Here is a 19959-nt window from a genome sequence, read left to right on the forward strand (position 1 = left end):
AAAGATAAGTCTGTCTGCCTCATCTAGCTAATCCTTGCCTTACATCAGCATAGCATGCCTCAAACGTAAGTTGTCCGCCACAGTGAAATGGGCTACTTCTATGTGAATTAATGAGGAGGAGGAACGCACCTCATTTCAAACTGTTGTAAAAATATACAAGTTGAAAGATAGCCTATAGATAATTAGCAGGCAACGTGCCTTGGTTTTTACTGGCAGTGGGGGTTAACTGTCCTGTTGCCTAAGAATCCCATTTTGGAACAATAACCATGTTTCCATCCACAGTTTTTATGCAAGTTTTATTTTATTTCACCTTTATTTAACCAGGTAGGCTAGTTGAGAACAAGTTCTCATTTGCAACTGCGACGTGGCCAAGATAAAGCAAAGCAGTTTGACACATGCAACAACACAGAGTTACAATAAACAAACATACAATCAATAATACTGTAGAAAAAATCTATATACAGCATGCGTAAGGTAAAGTCATACCGTATAAAAAAAAAAGTCACGACAGCTGTGTGGAAATAGGAAGTTTCAGTACAATTTTATAAATCCCGACAGATAATTTGTTTGTTCTACATTGTGGGATCTTTTTGTGTCTGTAAAATTAATTATGTGAGAAAAGGCGGTGGAAACGCCTTTATGGGCAAATATTTATATAATAACCATCATATCGAAGTAAACTTGGAGTCAAGCAATGATATGGTGTGTGGTCCTCCCACTATGACTCGGGAAACCGAGCAGTGTATTAGGCTACAGATGAAATAACTTATGATGAATTTCACAGGGTGGTGAAAGTGCACTGTGATCTTGATTCGCCTTTCCAATAAATATCAAGGGTATCATTCTAGTGACATGATGATTGATGCTGGACTGCCGTATGACAAATAATCATCCATAATAATCTCATCATGTAGACTAGCCTACCTGCAGAGCCTACCCACACTGTATCTGCAATCTGTTGGCTAGAGCGCACATGCCAAGACCTGAGCAGGCACATTTGCTATTTAACGCAACTGTTTTTTGTGACAAAAATATCGGTAGAGTTGAAAGTAGGATAGAAATATATTGAACTTTACATTTTTATTCCGAACATGAAAACGTAAGCGCAAAAAAATTATTTTGTGTGCACTATATCATCACGCACTGATTTTTACCCACAAAAAGTGCAATTGGTGAAAACACACCACTGGTGGGAAAATTGACATATTTTCTTTATGCGGATTCTAGAGTATTTGCATGAAAATCTGTTGCCAGTTGGAAGGAAATCTAGCTTCCGAACAAATTCTGAAATCACACGCATAAAAATATATACTTGGAACCTTCTCAAACCTGACTTGAGCATTACAAGATTCCCTGCCCCCCTCCCCCCCCTCCCCTCCCTCCCCCCCGCTCTCTGAGTGCCTGCAGAAAATCCCAGCTGGCAGCATGATCAGAGTGGTGTTCTGCCTGCCGCAGGCTGATGACGGCACAGAGGGGCCCTGTGGCACTCCCTGCTCCTGTGATGTGTCTGCAGTGTGGTCTTTGTGTCTGTGTGTCTGTAGTGCGGTCTGGTCGCAAGCCCAAACCCTCTCCAGCTATGTGCCAGCACCGCACTGCCCTCTGCTCTGCCACAGATACACATATATGTAGATACACACACACACACCACACACACATGCACAAACACTCAAACGCATAGAGACGCACACACATAAAAGGCACAGGCTCTCACACACACTAACAAGCACAAATACTAATAAACATTCAAAAGCAAGAGAACATAGACAGACTTTCAGACAAACAAAAGCACACACATGAAAAAGAACCCCACACACACATAAATCCTTTCACATACTCATACAAGAAATGCATGACAAAAATGGAAGTGATGATATGAACCCAGCCACAATCAAAGCCTTGCAGTGGGTGGAAAGGTTCCAACATCACACTGATGAGGATCACTGCAGCAGGAGACTGAGGCTAGGTGGGTTGGGGAGGGGGGGACAGGAAGGTGGACCAGAGCCATGGAGGTGGTGTGTGTGTGTGTGTGTGTGTGTGTGTGTGTGTGTGTGTGTGTGTGTGTGTGTGTGTGTCTACGCGGTAGAAGCAGCAGCACTCAGCTAGGGGAAGGCGCTCTGCTGGCCCCCGCTCCAAGAGCTCTGCCTGTCTGCTTGCTGTTGAAGTCATCCATATTGAATGAGGTACATTCAAACATCAGGTAACATAAATACGTAATCACCTTCATGTGTCTCTCCTTCATAATGCAGAAGGCAGCACTTGCCTCAGAGTAAACCTTCTCTCACTGGGCTCTCACTACTGTGAGATAGTAAACCATTTCATCTAAGACGAGGAGGAAAACATCAACCAGGTAGGTTACATGAGAGACGAAAGGCCTAAACAAATTCCAATGGAGACCTGTGCAAAAATATCACTTACCGTAATTTCCAGACTATTAAGCGCACCTGAATATAAGCCGCACCCACTGAATTTAAAAAAGATATTATTTTGAACATAAATAAGCCGCACATGTCTATAAGCCGCAGGTGCCTACCGGTACATTGAAACAAATTAACTTTACACAGGCTTTAACGAAACACGGCTTGTAACAAAAATAATTAGGCTTTAACGAAACATGGCTTGCAACAAAAAATAAAAAATTTGCAGTAAGCTTTAGTTGTCTTTTTGCACTGAGCCAATTCCTCACGCTGCTGTTTCCAACGTCTTATCATCGACTCCTTAAGACCAAGCTCCCGTGCAGCAGCTCTATTTCCTTTTCCAACAGCCAGATCAATCGCCTTCAACTTGCAAGCTGCATCATATGCATTTCTCCGTGTCTTTGCCATGATGAGGGTGACAAAATGACTACTGTAATCAGAATGATGGGAAGTTTGAGAGCGCTCGATTTAATCTAAACAGTAAACAAAAAAGTTGTTTGACCTTAACCGTTCGGCAATTTCATTGGTCTAATGAAAGCTTCATGCCGCCAAAAAACTGAGCACGTCACAGAATGTGTTAATTTGGAGAAAAAAAAATTGAAAGCGGGAAAAATCCATATATTAGCCGCATCATTGTTTAAGCCGCGAGGTTCAAAGCCTGGGAAAAAAGTTGCGGCTTATAGTCCGGAATTTACGGTACTCATTTTACCAAAAAGTAAAATCGGGTAAATAAAATATCATCAGCAGTCAGTGACTTGCATGCATTTGAATATTGTTTTGCCATTTGCATGGCAAACTAACATCGCTAAGTAGAGTCTGGTCTGCCAGTGCCAGACAGTGTGAAACACTGAGATTTCTATGGTACTGACCTGATATCTTACAGCCGTACACCTCGAAGCGCAGAGCGATGCCCATTTCCCAGGCAATGGGCCGGACCCGGACGAAGCGGGTGAGAGTGGGTTTGGGAAGCATCGTCCTGGCAACATCAGTAGGGTTGGTGTTCCCTTGGAAAACCTGGGATGGAGACAAGAAGTTGTTAATTATACACAGTTTGTTTAGTACGTGATGTAGATTCACCAGGAAAGAGGCCTACTTGGCCAACTGAGGCCTGGGCCTCGCATCACACAGTTTCCCACACAGCATAGGGACAGTATATTGTAATTTATTTTAATGGCCACATTAAATATTTCACTTGTAACACTGCTGCAAAAAGCAATACAGGAATTCAATCTTTTAGCCTACAGTTTTACCACCAAAATGAGGTACCACCAAACTGAGTGTTAATGAAATGTCAACTAAACTAATACATACAGATAATACATGTCTTCCAGAGAGGACAGACACAGATGAGTGTATAGAACAGCACAGTGCCCTTTCTGCTACTCCATCAGTGATCTGAACATCTTTCCGCTACTCCATCAGTTATCTGAACAACCTTTATTACAAGCACGCACACACGCAGGCACGGACACACACACACACACACACACACACACACACACACACACACACACACACACACACACACACACCACACACACACACACACACACACATACATACATACATACATACATACATACATACATACACACAGCTATGTCTTGCTACTCTTGTGAGGACTTTTTGGAGACCAACAATTGATTCCCATTGAAAATACTATTTTTCCTACCCCTAACCTTAAGCCCTAAACCTAACCCTAACTCCTAACCCATAAACCTAACCCCTAATCCTAATTCTAGTTCTAACCCAAAAATAGTATTTTCTGAATTTTGGTTGGTTTACTATTCTTGTGTGGACTTCTGGTACTCACAAGTACAGTAAAACGTGTACACGCACACACTCACACTCACACATATACACACACACACACAAACATTTGGTGGGATCTCTCTGACCTGTCTGACTGAGTGACTCTGTACTCTGTAGAAACCAGTGGTACTGTGGTGTTAACCCCGTGAGAGAATAGTGCTAGCCAATCAGTAGCAGTGGGTTGCTTGGTAGTAAACCTAATCTTGGCTGAAGTGTATGAGACAAATGAGATAAAATGTCAGCAGGCAGGGCCAATGGAACCTTAAGTCCGTCTAAGAGCCTTCCTCTCCCCGTCCCTATCCTCACTTCCCTGTCCCTATCTTTACTTCCCTGTCCCTATCCTCACTTTCCTGTTCCTATCCTCACTTCCCTGTCCCTATCCTCACTTCCCTGTCCCTATCCTCACTTCCCTGTCCCTACTTCCCACTCCTGGTTCCCTATAGATAATAGTCATCAACTGAGTAACGGAAGTAAGGAATGGCAAAAAAAAAAAGTTATCCACTCTCTTAAATGTCAGGCCGGTCAGAGATTCTCTCTCTCTGTCGCATTACCTGGATTTTTCCAGCTAGCTAGCGCCATCACCATCACGCTAAAGCGCCAAACTGCGGGCTCAGCACCTAGTAAATGGGACCCACTCCTCACAAAAGCACTTTAGAGGCCGGAACAGAGAAACATGGTTTTCCACATCACATTTAAGCACCCGGTGCTTTAAAAAAAGAACGGTATACTTAGGATAGGTCTTAAAAAAATTGGGCCTGAGAGGGGTGGTGGGTAGGGTACACACACTCACACACAAGCACAAAAAGTGCTACTTTGGTTGCTATTTGGGGAAAATGTTGCTGTCCTTGACATAAACACACACACACATTTTGACACATACACACACATGTACAATGGTGACTGTTTACAGGTTCCACAGATAACTTAGGCTGGTCAAACTAACATTTTGATGGCCCTGTGGAGTGTGAACACCGAGAGAGATGTTTACAGATAGAGAGTCTGCTGGTCTGTTTCACAGGCTGATCGCTGATCGGTTAGTAACGCTCGGGTTAATTCTCTCTCTCTCTTTCACTATTAGCCACCTCTACCAGCTGCTCAAACATGGAACCTCTCCTCTTACCATCCATTAATCTTTTTCTTTCTCTCTCCCTCCTCCCCATTTCATTCATCCATCTCACTCCTGGTTTATTAAAGCCTTTAATAACCCCTTTCCTTTTTCAGAAAAATACCAGAGCCTGACCCACAGTAAACAATGACTTCATCCAGCCCTCACTAAATGACTACGACCTATATACCAGGCGGTGTCAGAGGAAGGCCCAAAAAATTGTCAAAGACTCTAGTCACCCAAGTCATAAACTGTTCTCTATGCTACCACACGGCAACCAGTATCAGAGCGCCAAGTCTAGGTCCAAAAGGCTCCTTAACAGCTTCTATCCCCAAGCTATAAGACTGCTGAACAATTAATCAAATGGCCACCCGGACTATTTACATTGCTGCCCCCCCCCCCACACTTGCTGTTTATTATCTATGCATAGTCACTTTACTCCTACCTACATGTAAAAATTACCTTGACTAACCTGTATCCCCGTTATTATTATTTTGTGTTACATTTAATTTTATTTTGAAAATATTTTCTTAACTCTATTTCTTGAACTACATTGTTTGTTAAGGCTTGTAAGTAAGCATTTCACGGTAAGGTCTACACCTGTTGTATTTGGCTCTTGTGACAAATCTAATTTGATTTGACGACTGTAGTCTCTTTAAAAGACAGAGAGTAGTACGGCATTGTAAATACAGTCTCTCTCACACAATGTTGTGTGTATTAGCATACCACGCTTAGCACATAATATTATAGTGGGAACATTTTTGTTACACAAAGACAGAACAGAACACAGACCAGACCAGGCCAGGGGCATTCCCCTTTTTTGAGGTATGGTGTGGCTGAGACAGAGATCCAAGCTAATATTAAGGAGGAGACCACAATTCAACTCTGGCTGACTGTTAGTTTACACATGACTGACTATTTGAAGTACTGGGTCTGGTTGGCCATGTCTTCTGCTTTTGATATACTATTCTATTAGTACTGCTACTTCTGCAGTAACACACACAGTGCTGAAGTATAAGAAAAGCCTATGCGCTTATGACACCATGCAATCTTAGAGGTGGGCAGTGGGGTAGAGTGGGTGAGGAGTAATCTCTCTTACCTTCTGTTTTGACCCCTCCTTTAGTGTGATCCAGTCTTCTCCGTTAGAGCTGACATCCACCTTGTAGGACTTGATCCAGTAGGTTTTCCTGGTCTCCTGGGAAACGGCCCCCTGTGTTCCGATGGCCGACACAAACCGAAGGAAACCCAAGTCCACCTAAGGAGAGAGGGAACGGTCAGTAAAGTTCAATTCAAACTTTATCTTTCTCATTAGGGAACTTCTTGTGTGGAATAGTACAGAGCATACAGAAATACTGTACTTTCAGTATAAAGAGAAACTGTACTGCATGTACCAAATACTGACGATATAAAATAGTTATTGGAAAGCACCTTTAGCCCACACCTCATCAAACTATGACTGAAATGTAATAAACAGCAGAAGTACGGAATGATATTCTATTGATAAAAAAAGGACACTGGATGAAATCTTAATTTCCTGTGATGGGAAGAGCTTATTTGATAAAAGTGAATATTGAATGGAATGGAGTCTCCTCATATTCAACAGAAAAAAAGCCGATATTAGGTTGAATTTCAAATAGTATAAGGCTGTGTAAAAAAAAATGTAGCTTCATAAATAATCATGAACTGCTGTAACATTACTGATTTGTTATTATATTTTTACGAGCCGACTGTCAGACTGGGAGAATAGGGCCAAGAGGTTATTGGAGAGAAGGGAGTTAGAACAGAGTCAGTAAGGTTGAAAGGACTGTGATGCTGAACAGACTAAAGTGAAGGAGGTTTCCCTGCATCAGGGTTTGAGAACGTTTACACTGTTTTCTATCAGAACTGTGGACAGTCTCTGTCTCTGTCTGTCTCTGTCAGGAAGAAGCAAACCCATACTCCTGCACTGCCTCTCCATGTGTTGACTCCTACTCCTCTGAACAATCAGGACATCTCGACCTCAACCACCCCATCTCCCCATGGATCCCCTTAAATGGACAGATCCATGTCCCATCAAGCTTGTCTAACAGGGCTAAAGTTACAGTAGGGGCTTGAGTCTGGATTGATTAAACAGTTCAGACGTGGACTGTTAGTTACAGTAGCCCCCACTCTGAGAGAGAGAGAAGACATTGTATCGGCTCGCTGGTCCCTCACGCAGAGAAAGAAAAACAACACTTGTCCTTTTGGCTTGTCTTCATCCTCTGGTCTGCCCGTATGGATGCCACTTAAATCCTGCATCTCATCTCTCTATCCAAAACAGAAGAGAAGGGGAGGAAAGACTGGCGGACGACTGATGGAGGGCCCGTGGGAGAAACCTCCAGTTTGGCTCTCTCCCTCACTCTCTCATTTGACAGGACACACTGATGCTAATAAGGAGTAAATGATGCATCTCAAATGGCTCCCTATTCCCTATAGTGCACTAATCTGACCAGGGTCCATACGGCTAGTGCACTAAATCGGGAGCCATTTGGTATGCAACCACAGAGAGCCGAGGAGATCAGCCTTTCAATACTAGCTTAAACCAGCTGACTAGACCACTAGCCAGCTAGCCAGTCAGTACAGGCAGCCCAGGCAGTGCAGGTTAAAGACATCCATACAGCCTTAAACAGTGAAGAGTGCTCCTCTCTCTCCCTTGCTCCGCTGCACATGCTTAACATATGATAGTTAAGACTCAGACTCACATCTGCATATCACAGTGAATACATTGTGTATACATTGTCATTCCTGAATACATTGTAATTTGTCTACTTTAAATGCATTCAGATCCAAAAACAAAGGATAAAACCAGATGGGGAGACCATGAATAAAGTCTATATATTACTTACTTTTTTGGGGGAGCCGATGGATGGATGAAGAAAAAAAAGAGAGAGAAAGACAGAATACTTTTGTTCCTGCCTTGGAGCTTAACTGGGTTTACAGAATAAGGCCCAGATTTGTTTTGCCCCATAAACAGAGACAGAATCAAATCCCCTGTTTCAGAGCCTTCCTTTTTAATAACAGACAAGTCACAATCCCCATCGCATGGTTGGAAGGGAGAGGGGAAGAAAATAAGAATGTGCCAGTACAGATGGAGAGCGGTCTGGATGGGGAGAAAATGAGAGAGGAGAGGAGAAGAGTGAGGCGAGGCAAGGCAAGTCCTCCTCATCCTCCTCCTCATCATCTCCTTTTATAGGGGATGACATGTCATGAGAGTTGCCTCCTATGCTGCTTCACGGCTGACCTGAACCAATGACAGATCGGCTTACTGAGAAGACAAGGTCGAGTGGGATGACTTGGCCATGGATCATCCTTCTGCTTGGATCCTCATTAGCCATAATGGAATAATGGAATTAGAACGTTACGAGAGTTACAAGAGTTAGGAGCTCTCTCAGTCAGTGACCACCCCTAATTGAGAAAACTCATGAACACTCATAGTCAGTCAGATAGGCTGTGTCATTGGCTGGCTAAATGGTTCCCTCTGCCTGTGTCTCCTTCACTCTTCTTAGTTATGCGTCAGTGAGCAGTCACCTGATCACAATGATCTGCTCTGTACCTCCAGACCATGGACTCAGACACACAGAGTTGTGATTCCTCCATCAGGCCCAGTCTGAGCATGTTCAAAAATGCATGGCTATAAAGAGCAGTACTCTGAGGGTGGGTACAGTGAGGGCCATGAGGAGAGGTGAGGTGAGGAGAAGGAGAGAGGGAGAGCAAAAGATAAGAGAAGACAAGACAAGGAGAGAGAGAGAGAGAGAGAGAGAGAGAGAGAGAGAGGAGAAGAGAGGAGAGAACAGAAGAACAAAAATAAGGAAAATAAAACTGAAGAGAGGAGAAGCCGGGCTGCTTTGCTGAGGACCTGAGGATCTAAACGACAGAGCCTTGTAAGGCTATTCTGTTGTAAGGAGAGAACAGACATACTGGATCAATTTCACAGACATGAGCCTGATAACAGGGCTGTGCTAATGAGAGACATGATTTATTTATGACTCGTTGTTCAGCCAAAACAGAGCAGAAAAGGGAACCACGGCAATGCTAACAGACCAGTGTTACAAGGGTCAGGTATACTGGACAGACAAGCTAAAACAACAACGGCTGAACATACTGTACACAGTCCAAAACGCACAGGACAAAGAGGGTAATCATATCTGCTGGCACTTCTTTAACTCGGAGTGTGTATGGGGGGGGGGGTGTGGGTGTGTGTGTGTGTGTGTGTGTGTGTGTGTGTGTGTGTGTGTGTGTGTGTCTGAGGCATGGAAGGCATAGCTCACCCAAACCCCTTAACGCCCCTCAGGATGGGTGAGAAAAGAGTTGGGTGCAGTTGAATCAGTGAAGGTAACCTGTAGTGGATTTGTGATATTTGTTTGTTTTTTCTGGTCAAAGAGAGCAGGCGCTCCGAGTCATGCAACTTGGGTCAAGATCTGTTAATTGCTTTGCTCTTAGGAACATGGCATCATTCAAAGGAATGATTTCTGGGGTAGCGTTAAGTGTGGAGTTGAAAATGGAAAATTCCTGGTGTTTGGTGCGACGCAGACCCGGTGGGGAGCGTGGTGAAACATAGGAGTCATTATCAGTCCTTTTGAGTTTTGAGTTAGAGTCTCTACCAGACAAAGTCATGTTAGGAAGTATCAGTTATCCTGTTGGAGCTTTTGTGCTGACTCCACTGCACTGTTTCAGGTGCAGTGGTCATGTTGCAGCAGTGTGTAGGAAGGAGATTCCAAGATGTGGGAAGTGTGCAAGAGGGCGTGGGACAGAGGATTGTGTATTTTCGGTGGATAAAGTTGTGTGTGTCTACTGTAGGGGTGCTCATGTTGCTGTGGATCAGAAGTGTCCAGTGCGAGAGAGGCAGGTTGAAGTGACCAGAGTCAGAGTAGTGCAGAAGGTGTCGTATGCTGAGGCAGAGAAGTAGCTAGGTGTACTTTTTGTTTGTTTTTATGAAAGAGTGGTATATAGGTATAGGGTTTTAATTTTTATTTTACCTTTATTTATACCGTTTTTTCTCATTGAGATAACATATTTTTTTCCAAGAGAGACCTGGTCCAATAGCAGCAGGGGGAACAATGTTTCAGACAAAACAACTTACATACACAAACACAACATTAAACAAAACTATAAACACACATACATTACAACAAAACATTTTACGTTAAAAACACAAAAGTCTTGACTAAAAACAGCTGGCCTAAAACAATTACACTCTTCTATGATATATACATCGATCAAGTGTTTAAACTCCACCAACGAAACTAGATCATCAAATTTTAAAATGTTCAGGAGAGAATTCCAGTACCACGGACCTAAGTAACTAAAACTATTTCTACCATGACCTGTTCTAATTTTTGGTACTGCTAGAAGCAAATGAGAATGGAACAGTAATTGATATTTATTTACCGACCTGACTAAAAAAGAACAGAGATTAAATGGCATTTTACACAATATGGCCTTATAAATCAGTGTATACCAGTGTCTAAGCCTACGCAAGGGCAATGACGACCAGCCAACAGCGCTGTAGAGATCACGATGATGTATTAGACGTTTTTGATTTGTAATGAACCTGAGGGCTGCATGATACACTGAATCAAGTGCTCCCAGGGCAGTGGTTGAGGCCTGCACATATATAACATCACTAAAATCTAAAACCGCCAGTAATTTACATCATACCAGCTCGTTCCTGGCCTCAAAAGAAAAACAAGCCTCATGCCGGTAATAAAAACCTATTTTCAGCTTGAGCTTCCTTATCAAGTTCTCTACATGCTCAGCTTATCATCAACCCACACACCCAAATATTTGTAAACTTTAACTTGCTCTATAGTATGTCCAGCCAATGTAGCAATGACATGATTAGGAATATGCCTGGCATTTGAAAGTACCATACATTTTGTTTTACCTGAATTTAGAGCCAGCTTTAAATCATACAGAGTCTGTTGTATGATGTTAAATGCTCTTTGGGCATTTTCAAAAGCCAAAGATAAACTACTACCACTTGAATAAAAAACAGTATCATCTGCTTAAAAATGAACATCCGCTGTTTCAATAAGATCCCCAATGTTGTTGATATACAAAATGAACAACAGTGGGCCCAAAATAGAACCTTGCGGAACACCTGAGCACACCTCTATGGACACAGATTTACAACCATCCGCCATTACACATTGTGTACGATTTGATAGGTAATTGATAAACCTATCTAGAGCATGACCAGTAATTCCACAACATTTGCACTAACACAGCATGGTCCACGGTCTCAAAAGCCTTCGACATATCAATTAAGACAGACACACAATGTAACTTCTTATCAAGAACACAGTGGATGTCAGTGGATGTTAGTTGGTGGTGTTATTTTTTTCCTTTTAGAAACAGGAATAATGACAATAATTTAATTTAGGCAGGCCGTGACTGGCCTCACACTTCAGTACAGTAGGTGGAGGTGTATGCACCTTTTAAGTTGGATGCGATCCGCCAACCAAATCCCAAAGAAGAAGAAGATGTGTTGATAGTCCTTTCTACCGCTGCTTTTTTGAGCCATTGAGAACTAAAAAAGTTTTGCTACTTTTCTCAACAACATTGATGCCCTGAATTTAGCAGGCACTATCAACAGATCAGTTGGAAAAAGTTGTGATGGTCTACTTTCTGCACACACCACAGTCAGTGTGAACCGGAGTGACTTGACACAACGCTGGCCAAACAAGATGTAGCTACAAACAACATTTTGTTAAATGGTTCCAGTCTGCCGTGAAGCGTTCATCCACCAAATTTAGTCAGAAAGGAATTTTCATTTCAAGTTAAAGCGTACTGTTAGTTAGCTAGCGAACATTGAACCTAGTTAGTTAGATTTACCTACTTCCAGATTCATACTACAGCTATGACAATCAGTTTGAATTGGTGGTACAGTAGTAGTATGAGTTGGAATTATGCTGGTTCATTATTTAGCTAGTTATCTTGCAAGCTACATGTCTAATTCAAAAGACTCCACTTCGCCAGATGATTACATGACCCATCATGTTAGCCAGGTGTGTCTGGGGATGATATTGGCCATCTATTGTACAAGTATAAACCACTTCAAATTCCTTATATTAAGCAAACCAGACGGAACAGTTTTGTGGTTTTTTAGATTTACGGATAGCCAGGGGCACACTCCAATACTCAGACACCATTTACAAATGAAGCATTTGTGTTTAGTGAGTCCACCAGACCAGAAGCAGTAGGGATGACCAGAGATGTTCTCTTGATAAGTGTGTGAATTGGACCATTTTCCTGCCAAAATGTAACGAGTACTTTTGGGTGTAAGGGAAAAATGTATGGACTAAAAGGTACATTATTTTCTTTAAGAATGTGGTGAAGTAAAAGTACAGGTTGGCAAAAATATAAATAGTAAAGTAAAGTAGTACTATAAAGTATTTTTTACTTTAGAACTTTATACCACTGCCACTTAGCTACATGTGGATGGGGTGTGGTTTTAGCATTTATTTCACGTGATACATAAATTTAGACAAGTGTGTCTGGGTAAGTGTCATCTACAAATTATAAAATATTTATGAAATATTTTTATCTGGACACTTTCTGTTTTTTTTATATTGCTACTATGCAAATATGCAAGTAAACATTTCACTGTAACGTTTACACCTTCTGTATCCTGTGCATGTGACAAATAAAGTTCTATTTTATTTGATTCAGTGTGTGTTTACCAGAGATGGTAATGTGAAGAACAACATGGACTGCACCAAAGTCAGATTAGGATATAGGCCAAGGACTAGATAAAGTGTATATTTTCTTGGAGTTTTTCCTTATTGTAGACTACTACTTTTACCGCCTTTAGTCTTGAAATCTTTGGTTGTTTACTACACTACTCACTCTGTTTAGCACATGGCCTCACGTGAATCCTTAACCTCTTAGTGACCCCTTAACACGCGAATCCCATTAGCAGGATCGATTTGACAACAGCCAGTGAAATAGCACAGCGCCAAATTCAAAAAACTAAAATCTCATCATTCAAATTTCTCACACATACAAGTATTATACATCATTTTAAAGATAAGATTCTCGTTAATCTACCCACAGTGTCCGATTTCAAAAAGGCTTTACGGCGAAAGCAAAACATTAGATTATGTTAGCACATCACCTAAACAAGAAAAACCAAACAGCCATTTTGCAAGTAAGGAGAGGCGTCACAAAAACCACAAATACAGCTAAAATGAATTACTAACCTTTGACGATCTTCATCAGATGACACTCCCAGGACTCAATGTTAGACAATACATGTATGTTTTGTTAGATAAAGTTCATATTTATATCCAAAAACCCCATTTTACATTGGCGCGTGATGTTCAGAAAATGTATTGCCACCGAAAACTTCCGGTGAATGAGCACATCAATTTACAAAAATACTCATCATAAACGTTGATAACCTTTGCAACAGTTATTGAAAGAATTATAGATATACTACTCCTTAATGCAACCGCTGTGTCAGATTTTAAAATAGCATTTTCGGCGAAAGCACATTTTTCAATATTCTGAGTACAGAGCTCACCATCAAAGCAAGCTATACAGATACCAGCAAAGTTCTGGAGTCAACTAAACTCAGAATAAGTATTATAAATATTCACTTACCTTTGCTGATCTTCGTCAGAATGCACTCCCAGGACTCCTACTTCCACAAGAAATGTTCGTTTTGTTCGAAATACTCCATATTTATGTCCAAATACCTCCGTTTTGTTCGTGCGTTCAGATCACTATCCAAAGGCATATCGCGCAAGCATAAATCCAGACACGAAACGTCAAAATGTTCCATTACAGTTCGTTGAAACATGTCAAACGTTGTTTACAATCAATCCTTAGGGTCTTTTTAACATAAAACAATAGCGTATTCATTCAAGAAGAAAAAGAAGGAACGGCGCACTAGCGGGCTCGCGCATAACCAAGTCCTTTGTCCTTAGGCAGTCCATTGATTGACAGAGCTCCTATTTTCTGCCCAGTAACAGGAGAAGGATGAAACAAGTTTCTAAAGGCTGTTGACAGCCAATGGAAGCCTTAGGAAGTGCAATGTGACCCCACAGACACTGTAGTTTCGATAGGGATTCAAAAGAAGAACTACAATTCTCAGATTTCCCTGGTTGGATTTTTCTCAGGTTTTTGCCTGACATATGAGTTCTGTTATACTCACAGACATCATTCAAACAGTTTTAGAAACTTCCGGTTGTTTTCGATCCAAATCTACTAATAATATGCATATCCTACCTTCTGAGTCTGAGTAGGAGGCAGTTTAATTTGGGAACGTTTTTCATCTGAACGTGAAAATACTGCCCCCTATCCTTAACAGAGATGGGTGGGGCTAAGAAGTTGTGAACAATGCTGAATAGGTGTAGACAAATAAAATCTAGGTGTACCAAAACATTTAAGGGTCATTTATCAACTTTCAAAGCATGATTACTTAACCATTGTTCCTCAACTGCAGTGTATGATATACCATTTTCTAGCTCTGAGTCTATACTTTTATCCAATGTAAAAAACATTTCAAATTTTGCTACATAGGACCAAATCCAGGTGGCCAGTCACACATCTACAGGGGCACACACCCGTTCCCATGAAATGCCGCATAAAAAAATTGCAGTGACCAAATAATGTCTCTTTCTCTTTTTCCTCTGTTTTCTCTATCTTCTTCCTGCTCTTTCTCTCAGGGTTTTTCCCTGTCCTACTAAAATAATGGTTCTTTCACCTGGTCCACTAGTGTGTGTGTGTGTGTGTGTGTGTGTGTGTGTGTGTGTGTGTGTGTGTGTGTGTGTGTGTGTGTGTGTGTGTGAGAAAGCTGCCTCTAAGTCATGTGTTTAACAACATGTAAAGAGAGAGAGCAGGCTCCAGTCATTACGCTGAAAAGCAGAAACAGAATTATTGTCGTTGCACAGGCTTTTAAGCCCACAGTTTAGCCTGTTGGTCCAATTAGATTAACGTAGAGGTTTTCACCACATCAGAGGTTGTGTGTGTGTGTTCCTAGGCTGTGATGGTTATCACATTTTGTCAGCTGGTAATTGTCATGCAAATGACTGCTGGTCTCACAGTAATTGACCGTTAATTACCAAACACTTTTAGCATCTCCAGGCCATTTAATATACATTATCACAATAAACCCATTATTTATTTTAGGCAGGTCTAAAGAAACATTATGATATGAAGAACATTTATTTCAGAAGAATAGAATATCAGTCAGCCTACTGTATGTTATCTGGCTATGCGCCATGCTATAGGCTGTAGGCTAGTTAATTTAGCAGACAAGATATGCTTATAAGTCCCGTGCCATTATCTTATATTATATGATTTTATAGTAAGAAGAATATAGTTGAACTTAGCTGAATACAATAGAAAGGGCCTTTTTCCCATTCTGAAGCGAGCACATATGAAGTGGCTATGTTGAGCGTAAAAGCGATCATTTGAAACAGGTTATGTATGCTAGATTTAGAGTTACTTGACAACTTTTGTTGTGAATGTTACAAACCTGAGAATGTCTTACAAATCAAAACATACAGTGCATTCGGAAAGTATTCAGAGCCCTTGACTTTTTCCACATTTTAGCCTTATTCTAAAATTGATTAAATCGTTTTTTCCCCTCTCATCAATCTACAAAAAATACCCCATAAGGACAAAGCAAAAACAGGTAAAAAAAAACTTGGCACACCTGTATTTGGGGAGTTTCTCTAATTCTTCTCTGCAGATCCTCTCAAGCTCTATCATGTTGTATGGGGAGTGTCGTTGCACAGCTATTTTCAGGTCTCTCCAGAGATGTTCAATCAGGTTCAAGTTCAGGCTCTGGCTGGGCCACTCAAGGACATTCAGAGACTTGTCCCGAAGCCAGTCCTGCGTTGTCTTGGCTGTGTGCTTAGGGTCGCTGTCCTGTTGGAAGGTGAACCTTCGCCCCAGTCTGAGGTCCTGAGCGCTCTGGAGCAAGTTCTCATCAAGGATCTCTCTTTACTTTGCTCCGTTCATCTTTCCCTCGATCCTGACTAGTCTCCCAGTCCCTGCCGCTGAAAAACATCCCCACAGCATGATGCTGCCACCACCATGCTTCAGGCCAAAGAGTTTCATCAGACCAGAGAATCTTGTTTCTCATTGTCTGAGAGTCCTGTAGGTGCCCTTTGGCAAACTACAAGCAGGCTGTCATGTGCCTTTTACTGAGAAGTGACTTCCGTCTGGAGTGTTACAGAGATGGTTGTCCTTCTAAGTATCCCTTTCTCCTTCCCTTTCTAGAAGGTTCTCCCATCTCCACAGAGGAACTCTGGAGCTCTGTCAGTGACCATTGGGTTGAATGATGGGGGCCAATGTGTTCTTGGACACTGCTGCAGAATTTGTTTTGAACCCTTCCCCAGATCTGTGCCTCGACACAATCCTGTCTCGGAGCTCGACGGACAATTCCTTCGATCTCATGGCTTGTTTTTTTCTCTGACATGCACTGTCAACTGTGGGACCGTACATAGACAGGTGTGTGCCTTTCCAAATCATGTCCAATCAATTGAATTTACCACAGGTGGACTCCAATTAAGTTGAAGAAAAATCTCAAGGATGATCAATGGAAACAGGATGCACCTGAGCTCAATTTCGAGTCTCATAGCAAAAGGTCTGAATACTTATGTAAATAAGATATTTCTGTTTTTTATTTTGAATAAATGTGCAAGATTTTCAAAAACTCTGTTTTCGCTTTGTAATTATGGGGTATTGTGTGTAAATTGATGAGGGAAAAATGTAATATCATCCATTTTAGAATAAGGCTGTAACATAACAAAATGTCGAAAAAATCAAGGGGTCTGAATACTTTCCAAATGCACTGCATATGGGCGGCATGATGCGACTATAGGCTATTGATTATTTAAAAAAACTTGCGCTCTGTTCCTTGCCTCAGGCTGCACATGCTGTTCTCTCACCAAGTGATCATATTTTCACCCATCAAATGATTCTCAATGTAATATTGTCTTTTGTTTAGATTTACAATGGCTCATTATCAAATGGGCAGGAACAGGGGTAGGGGAAAAATACATGTCGCCTGTATCCGAATGGAGGCCGTTTTCCCAGTTTTATAGTGGTGTAATGCTTAATTTTAGCAACTGAGAAATAAATATAGTAGCAGTAAAGGCTGGGATCCTCCCGTTTTTAGTGGCAACCATCAAAACTTTGCTTTCACATGGGATTGCAAATGGAAATGTCTGGGCTTATAAGAACACATTTCACTCCATCTATCAACCACTGTTTGAGGAACATGCAGCCTCTCGCTGTGCGACAGATGATATTCAACCCAAACTCTGTATGCCATGGGCTCTCCAACCCTGTTCCTGCAGCTACCCAGTGCTTCATTTGGGAAATCAAGTCAGTCAAATCTGTTCGGGAATATCGATAGTAACATGTTTTCACAACTAAATGTATTTCATTAAACTGTTGAAGCCCATCTGCGCAATGTCTAGAATATAATAAAGAAGAGAGAGGAGGAGATGGAAATGCATGGTGGTGAGATATTCTGTAGCTTAAGGTAATGTGTCAGCCTATTAAGAAAATATAAAAATACCCTATTACTAGGCTAACTCAATAAGCTGGCCTGCACAATCAATCAACCAACCGTATTGGCCAATATGTTCTCTCCCAGACTCATGGATATAAAGTTTGGAGCATAGGATAAGGTAACCAGTCCACCCAGTATGTATAATAATACAGGCCACACTCATAGGCAACTACTTGAATTTGTTTAATTTTGGAGTATAGGCTAGAACAATTATGTACCTAAGACATCTTAAATCATTGTATTTTTTATGTTTTTCTGCAGTGCCTAATATTCGGTAGGCTATAAGGCTATGTACAGGTTTTTTTTTTCGGGCTTGTGCTCATTTATAGACCTATGTGTATGCATAAGCTCTAATAGGCGTATGGGTGTTTCAAATTAATCATCACCTTAGGACAATGGTTCCCAAACTGTAGGGCGAGGGTAACATTTTCAGTCCGGCTTTTAACTTTCTCTTGAAAGTAATAGTAGAATGCAATTTCGAAGGTGCAATTTCGAACTTGGGTAGGGAATCATCTTGTCATGTTAGTCATTGAATACTATTTATAAGTTCTCAGAAATGTCCAGATCAACTAGCCCATGTCAGCTAACTTTTTTTAATTATTATTTTTTTGACCATAGATATTGCTATTGAGTCACTCAAATATAAAATGCATACACATTAGAAATTGCAAATTGTATTGATTTGCAAGAAAATGACCTTTAAACCTACAAAATTCTCTCCACCAACAAGAGGGGTGTGAACAGTTTGTGTCATTAACAGTGCTTGTTCCAATAGAAATAGACGTGGCATGTGCGTGCGCACAGGAGAGGGGGGGTGTGGGATGTTCCCCAATGATGAAAGGGGGGGACCGAGAGAAAAAGTTTGGGAACCCCTGCCTTAGGAAGCGATGTCCATTCCATTGTGTTTGACTTTGAAACAACATCCACAATGACCATGTTTTCTACTCACTTTCAACCTCTTACTTTCTTCAAATAGTTCAATCACATTGAGGTGAGTTTTAAACGAATAATACTGTGTTTGATGTGACCTTCGATTGCATTTGCAATGATGTCATAGTGGTTAGAGGGACAATAGAGCGCTGAGTACCAGGCTATTAGCGACCTGATGGTCATTAGCGAGTTGGGTACTATAAACACATATCCAGAGTGCATAAGAGGAGATTACCATGACTCAACGGTCATGTGGAATTTGACTGTGGTCATGACCAATGTTCCCTCTAAGCTGTTTAGGAGCTAGAAGCAGAGCTGCCATATCTGTCAGTGTCATCTTACTATTCCGTGCGCAGAGAAGCACAAGATTGAACTTCACTCAACTTTCTAGAGTTTTCCCCTTCAGTTAACACAATCAACGTTTCGCTCTACTATGGGAATTGTGCTCGAATCAATGCCATATTGGCCACTTTCAATGTAACATACCAAAACAAAGCAAACTATGCAAGACTTAGTATGAAAAACTAACTGTGCGATAGATTTTCTTGTAGGCAGAGCTCTTTGGAGCAGGATTCTATTGCATTGACAGGCACGACTCAGGCCCGTATCCTACACAGACTGGGGTACCATAACCAATCAGAGCTGCAGTAGGCCTATATGCAAATAGCCATTGTCATATGTGGATCTGTGCCATTCACTTTGAACTGGACTGTGTTTATAGCATGAGCAGTTGCGAGTATATGCGCTTGTTTTGATATCAAAGTGAGAGCTGCATGTTGCCACCTGTGCACATTTGTTCATATTCTTTGCTAGTTAGTAAGTTATAGTGGAGTGGTTGCTCCCTACAAGAGCACAAAATGTATGCATTTCTAACCATCTTTCAAAAGTGAATCAGGTACAGAGCTTTTTTTATGTCTTAAAGGGGCAGTGTTGTATTTTGAGATGGTCTTGAAAAAGCTAAGAAGCCAATAGGCAGAGGGTAGCATAATTTGTCTGTTTCTCTCTAATAATGGGATGCAAATAATAATTAATTTTATTTTGTAAAGTGGTTTCTTAATTCAAACAACACAGCATTTTCAGTCACCTCCTTGTCTGAAAGAGTCTCATGGAATGTAAGCCTACATTGCACACCACACATTTGCTGCTAC

At 41.3% G+C, this 19959-nt stretch overlaps 1 protein-coding gene across 6 annotated transcripts in view; it reads right to left on the reverse strand.

Annotated features, from left to right (window-relative positions):
• Positions 1 to 19959, reverse strand: part of LOC106590027 (neuropilin-1a) — a 126811-nt gene that overhangs the window by 22997 nt on the left and 83855 nt on the right. For all 6 annotated transcript variants that reach the window (XM_014180515.3, XM_014180517.3, XM_014180516.3 and 3 more), the window contains 2 exons: positions 6431 to 6586; positions 3284 to 3428 (listed from right to left, as the gene is read on the reverse strand). In XM_014180515.3, the coding sequence (XP_014035990.1) occupies positions 3284 to 3428; positions 6431 to 6586 (301 nt within the window). The remainder of the gene's footprint in view (positions 1 to 3283; positions 3429 to 6430; positions 6587 to 19959) is intronic.

The sequence above is a fragment of the Salmo salar genome, chromosome 29 (assembly GCF_965601325.2).
Source record: "Salmo salar chromosome 29, fSalSal1, whole genome shotgun sequence".
Classification (NCBI taxonomy): Eukaryota; Metazoa; Chordata; class Actinopteri; order Salmoniformes; family Salmonidae; genus Salmo; species Salmo salar.